This window comes from Macrobrachium nipponense, chromosome 29, assembly GCF_015104395.2.
Source record: "Macrobrachium nipponense isolate FS-2020 chromosome 29, ASM1510439v2, whole genome shotgun sequence".
Classification (NCBI taxonomy): Eukaryota; Metazoa; Arthropoda; class Malacostraca; order Decapoda; family Palaemonidae; genus Macrobrachium; species Macrobrachium nipponense.
The window spans coordinates 71,438,579-71,445,364 of NC_061092.1; the positions used below are offsets into that span (position 1 = coordinate 71,438,579).

The 6,786-nt window shown below is 41.4% G+C and overlaps 1 protein-coding gene across 1 annotated transcript in view; it reads right to left on the bottom strand.

Annotated features, from left to right (window-relative positions):
* Positions 1-2,027: 2,027 nt before the first annotated feature.
* The window catches only part of LOC135206355 (proline-rich proteoglycan 2-like), a 49,903-nt gene continuing 45,144 nt past the window's right edge, over positions 2,028-6,786 (bottom strand). Inside the window, exon 4 of the mRNA XM_064237775.1 lies at positions 2,028-2,283. Within this exon, the coding sequence (XP_064093845.1) occupies positions 2,028-2,283 (256 nt within the window). The remainder of the gene's footprint in view (positions 2,284-6,786) is intronic.

Below are 6,786 nucleotides of genomic sequence, written 5' to 3' on the forward strand. Positions count from 1 at the left end.
CACATTACGCAAGTATTCAATTCTCTCTTCACAATAATGCCTCAGTATTTACAAACCGAATTATGTGCAGGAACATCAGCCATAGAAATAATCAAAGAACACTCGTTCGATATTCTTTTTATTTATAGCGACTCCAGCGCTATAGAAGCCATTCAAAGTTATAATTCAAGAAACAATATTGTACAACAGATCAAGTTTTCACTTCATAAGTAATATAATAATGAAAAAAATACTGAAATATGTTGGATCCCTGCACATGTCGGAATAAAAGGAAACGAAGAGGCTGAGAAAACAGCTAAAAATAAGTCCACATGATAAGAGTAAACATTCCTATTAGTGACCATGTGAGGTATATAATAACAAATATTGTAAACAAATGCCCCCCAGATGCTGAAGCCTTGCCGAGGATGGGGGGCTTAGGGTTCAGCAGCTGGGCCCTGATGCCTGGTGGGAACTACTTTCTTGCTGGGCCTTGGTGCCCAGCTGTTGATCCAACTAAATGAGTCAGCCCTTTTCCTTTTACTAAAACTTTTCTTCCTTCTGCTTCCTCCTTCTATAAGGCACGGATTTTATGTTGATGACTTGGATTGGTTTTGGACATGATTTGGACTTGTTCATTGGATTTGATGGAGGGTGAGGATGGTTGGCATGCCCCCTCATCCGTAGAACTCGAGTACCTAACGTGGTCGAGCGAGGGGAAAGTTTAGATGTCAAACCCTGCTCTTAGTGCTGGGTCTGATCTCGACGGACATCATGACGCCTTAAGCACTGAGGGTGGGGGTGTATATCTGGGTGGTACCCTAGGGCAGCCCTGTATGGGATAACACTGTCCTCTAAATGTGGCTCCATGGGTGGGGGTGGGGGGCTACCTGGATGAATCGTAAATTCTACGTCTTATGGAGACATTAAAACCTTCTGTTGACGACTTAGGCAAGGATAAGGACAAGGAAAATTCTGTTAATTCCTCCATTGTGACTTTGGAGCCTTTTTCAAAGGACCTCCTGTTACAAACATTTTATATGTGAAACCAGTCCCTTTAGACTGAATTATGAAACTGTATTTAATGAATTTTGCAAATTTGGTAAAGTAAAAGAAGTAAGCGAATAGACTAGGCAAAAATTATGGGTTTTTTTTGAATTTTGGGTATTTTTCAATAACGAATCTGAAGCTCACAGAGCCTACAGAGAGTTTCAGATCAGATTCATTGAGTGTTGGACTCGCAGAGGCAAAAGAGGTCCCTAGGCATCTTGAGATTTATAGACCACCAAGTGAAATTAAAGATAATAGTAAAATTAGTAAAACCTCCAGATCACCAGACCCAGCTAAGTGGTTAATTATCACAACTCATGGTGAGAGAGGCAACCTCTTCAAAGTGAAGAGGTTGGTAAGCCAGAAGATCGGCAATGTTGGGAGTCCTGAATTAACTCGCTTTGGGCGTAATAGTTTCTTAGTTCATGTGAAGACAGATATTCAATCGATAATGCTTCTAAATTTGAAGCTTGATCCTGAGGGTATGATAAAACAGGTAAAACCTCACTATAATTTTAGTTATGCGAAGGGTGTTATATTTAATGAAGATCTACATGAAATGGATGAGGAGGAAATTTTGGAAATGTGTCCGGATGTGGTTTGGAAGGTTTTTTAAAGTGCCCCGCTCATCGATGCTTATTTAACATTTACAAGTTCATCTCTGCCATCTGAAATTATTCTGATAGTGAAATGATGAAAGTTCGTCCTTATAGACCGAGAGTGCTCCAGTGCTTTAAATGTTTTGGTTTTGGACACTCCTCTAACATTTGCACCAGAAATAAACTCTGTGAATCATGTGGCCAGCCTGAGCACGAGGAATGTTCTGGACCAGTAGTTTGCGTAAACTGTAAGGGTGAACATCGAGCCCGTGATAAGAAATGTAGTGCATTCAAGAAAGAACAAGATGCATTACTAAATCTCTTGACGAACACATCAGTGTGGGACAGGCCAAAAAAGCTGTTGGGCAGGAAAACCTATTCGGATGCCTTGAAGGCACATCAATTGAATACTGCTGCTTCTGGTGCCCCTTCTGGTGGGGCTCCCCGGTGCCCTGCTGGTGGGGCTTTCCACACCCCCTCTAGTGGGGTACCCCGTGCCCCCCCTGTTGGGGCCTCCCGTGCCCCCCCTGGTGGGGCCTCCCGAGCCCCCCCTGGTGGGGCTTCCCATGCCCCCCCTCCCCCCTGGTGGGGGCTTCTCATGGGCCCCCTGTTGGGGTTTCCCATGTTGCAGAGACTCTGGTCAAGCCAGGGGACCCTGTTGGTTCAAGGGTTCAAGCCAGGTCTCAATATGTTGACGACTTCTCTCTGTCAGGGACATTGCCTGACATTGAGCCCTCACCTGATCTTGACATTACAGTGCACCGTGGAGATGACGGTGAGGAGATAGAGGCCCTCTTTATTCGTCAGAAGAGGGCCCTTTCTCCCTCTTCGCCTCATTCACGGTCACTCAGCAATCATAGAAAAAACAAAAGTAAAACTGAAAGGGCAAGTGAAAGCCCATCTTCTAAAAGATCTGTAACACCTAGATCTAGGTCAAATAGTACAGGTAAAACTGAAAAGATCTCTCTCACCAGGACACAGATTCCTAAATTAGTAGGGAATTTTAAGATGCCTTCCTCTAAATAATGGCTCTCATGCAGTGGAACATCCGTGGCTTTATACCAAATAGAGAGCAAGTTCGGGTTCTGTTTAGGGATCATGATCTATCTGCAATGTGTCTTCAGGAGACAAAGTTGGGAGAGCACACTCCCAACTTGGGTTTTAATTATTCATTCCATAGGTCTCCACCCCTGATAGGTGTACGTGCTCAGGGAGGCACAGGCATCATAGTCTGCAAGTCTGTTAATCATAGGGTTGTTCAATTGAACACTGTGTTGCAGGCTTGTGCAGTTCAAGTTTTCAATCATAAATGGATCACTATTTGTTCTTTATACCTAGATCCATCATTAGAAGTAGATTACAGGATGCACAGGGTAATCCTCGTCAGCTAGAATTAAACGATCTTCAGACATTGATAGACCAGCTTCCTAAACCCTTCATTTTGATGGGGGATTTTTATGCCAAGCACACCCTCTGGGGAGAGCCAAACTGCGACCGTGGGTTTAATAATAGAACAGCTGCTCGACTTAAATGACATCACTTTGATGAATGATGGTTCCCCTACAAGACATGATGTTTTTCATAAATACTGGATACTGACTCAGCCATTTGACCTCTACTATCTGCTCTTCGTCCTTGAGGTTAGATTACCAGTGGGTAGTAGACCAGAATGATCATGGCAGTGATCATTGGCCCATTCACTTAAAGTTTATGAAAAATATTCCATCTCCATGTTACCAAAATGGAAGGTAGGGGAGGCTGACTGGGGATTATTCAAAAATCTACTGAAGTTGATCAAGATATAAAACAAAGATTTTCAGAGCCCAACATCCGCTTACCAGTATTTAATCAGTATATTGCTGTGCGGTGCCATGCTGTCTATTCCTCGAACTTCTGGTAAGCCTCGTCGTCCTCTAGTACCTTGGTGGTGTGATGCATGTGCCTTGAGCCGAAAGATAACTAGAACTTGCTACAAGAGATATCGTAGATATCCTTGCTTGGTAAATCAAATTATCTATAAAAGAGCTCTTGCTAAGCAAAAGAAAATATTTAAGCAGGCAAAGAGGGAATCGTTATCAGATATATAAGTGAATTAAAATATGATTCCCCTATGTCGTTTGTCTGGAACAGAATCCGAAAGCTGCAAGGGAAATTTTCTCCATCTCCCTTGCCTATTTTGAAAATTGATGGCTTCTTCATATCTGATTCTGGAGAAGTTGCAGAAACCTTTTGGTAGGCATTTCTCCAATATATCTAGTGCCCTACATTACTCTCCTGCTTTCAGGAATATTAGGGATGGTACCACGGTTGTTCCTGCTGTAAGTTTAAATTCAGAGTCGTATAATCTCCCTTTCACCATGAAAGAATTAGATCATGCAATCTCGTTATCTTCCCCAACATCTCCTGGGGAAGATGATATACTGTACTCAATGATTTTTAATTTGCCTAGAAGTACAAAACAATTTCTTTTAGACATTTTAAACAGTTTTTGGCTTTCAGGAACTTCACCAGAGTCTTGGAAGATATCGATTATTGTACCTGTTTTAAAACCCTTTTAAAGATTCTTCTTCCTAAGAAACTATAGGCCAATTGCTCTAACCAGTTGTGTTAGCAAGATTTATGAGAGGATGGTCAATGCTCGACTTGTGTGGTATTTGGATTCAAAGAATCTTTTATCTAATCGGCCAGTTTGGCTTTAGGAAAAATAGAAGTACTTCTGACCCTTTGATGTTCCTTACTCGGGAGATACAGAATGCTTTTGCTGTGCAAAACCAGACTGTTGCAGTGTTCTTTGACCTAGAAAAAGCCTACGACACGACCTGGCGAGGGGGTATCCTTTTGCAACTTGTAGAGTGGGGTGTTGTGGGTAATTTATTCTATTGTCTGAAAGATTTTTTGTCAGAACGTTACCTGAAAGTAAGAGTGGGCTCTTACATTCTTCTGCTTTCCCTCAGGAAGAAGGGTTACCTCAGGGAAGCGTTCTTAGTCCAACACTCTTTAATGTAGCTGTCAACGGTCTACTAGAACAAGTTCCTGTCGGGGTGCATGGTCTGGCCTTTGCTGATGATTATGCAATAATCTGTAGTAAGTCCACAGCTGTTGAAGCTTGTCAAATGATCCAGACTGCTATTAATGCTTCAACATCATGGGCCAGTGCTAAAGGGTTCAATTTTCACCAGAAAAAACCAAAAAACCAAAGCTATACGATTTTGTCGATTACGAAGAGTGGAAGAGATCCCTACGTTGTTTTTAAACGATTCGATTTTACCTTATGAAGATAGCATTAAGTATCTAGGTGTTACATTTGATAAGAAATTAACTTTTACTCAACATGTTAATGAAGTTGTATGTAACGTGAAACTTCGACTTAATATTCTTAAAGTTGTATCTAATTTTAACTGGGGGGCAGATTCGAATTACCCTTTTGAGGATGTACCAGGTGTTATGCCTAAGCAAAATTGATTATGGTTGCCAAGTTTATGGTTGTGCGTGCAAGACAACACTGCAGAAATTAGATGTTGTCCATAATATGGCTTTACGTATTTGTACGGGAGCCTATAGAACTTCACCAGTAGAAAGCCTATATGTTGAGTCCGGTTTTCCCCCACTATTTATCCGTAGGGAGGAATTAGGCTTGAGAGCCATATCAAGAATACTTACGTCAAAGCTAAACCCTAACTATAAGTACGTTAGAGAACCAACTGACAGAGCCCCAAATAGACCGAGACTTCCAAAGCCGCTTGAGGTCCGACTAGCAAGCTCTGCCAGGGAGGTGGGATTACTTCCCCCTGCAGTAGCTGAAATTTCGCCTTCAAAGTTTCCTCCTTGGAATAGACCATGCCTAGAAATCTGCCCAATTAGGGACAGCAGGAGCAACAGTTCTGGTGAACAGTTGAGGGCAAGTTTCTTGGACCATGCTTCCGAACATGGTGATTCTCATCATATATATACTGATGGCTCGAAGGGTTCTGATGGTGTTGGTTGCTCTGTAGTGACTGGTGGTAATATAATTAAAAAGAAACTTCCTTCTAATTCTTCTGTTTTTACAGCTGAACTGCTGGCAGTTTTGACTGCTCTTAAATATATCTTTTATAGTTCTTGTACCAACAAGGTTTTTACCATTTTTGTTTTTACCGACTCTTTGAGTGTTTTATCTTTCTCTAAAAAGCCTAGTCTCTTGCCATCCTTTAGTGCAAGAAGTACAAGATTGGTTTTATCTTTTAATTAATAGAAGAGGATTTTCTGTTGGATTTTGTTGGGCTCCGTCCCATGTTGGAATTGTTGAGAATGAGCGAGCCGACGCTGCTGCTAAGGCTGCAACTAGGCTTAGGCACATTTCCAACATGGGCGTCCCTGTATCTGATTTTAAAAGTACCATTCGATTTTATTGTAGAGACCAGTGGCAGGCCCACTGGTCTACTTTAGATAATAATCTTAAATTGAAATCGATTAGGCCTTCTGTTCATCCTTGGCCTCATAGCCGGATGGATAGAAGGTCTGAGATAGTTTTAGCTAGATTGCGTATTGGCCACACTAAATATACTCACGGGTATCTAATGACGAGTGGAGCAGATAGGCAGGTTCCTCGCTGTTCCACCTGTCATGTGGATTTGACTGTGGTGCATATTTTGGTGGAGTGCCCTCATTTTGAAACCAAACGTAGAGCTTGTTTGCTGGCAAATAAGTCTCTTGCCGATATTTTAGGTGAAGGTGCTCAGGCAGAGCAAATTATGACATTTTTAAAAAATATTGGTCTTTTTTACGAATTGTAGTTTTCTTTTAATTGTTCTAGGTTTCTTGTTTGGTTTTTATGAATGAATAATTTGTATGTTAGATCGGTTGTGTGTATGTTTGTTTGTGTGACAGTGACTTTTTTTATTCTTAAGATATATATGCGCTGAATGGCCCCTCGGCTCCGGCACTTGGCTATGTGCCAAAAATGTTATAATCTAATCTAATCTTGTAAACAAATGGCAAAATGTATGGAATGAAGAGTCTGAAAATAATTAATTAAAACAAATAGATCCTGACGTTAGAAAAATGGAGTTCGTCATATCAGTATCCCCAAAGTATGACCAGCAGCGACTGTCAACTTTTGGGGAAATAAATCAGTGACAGAAAGTTTGTCAGAATCTTCTGCATTTTCAGTCGTTCTAAC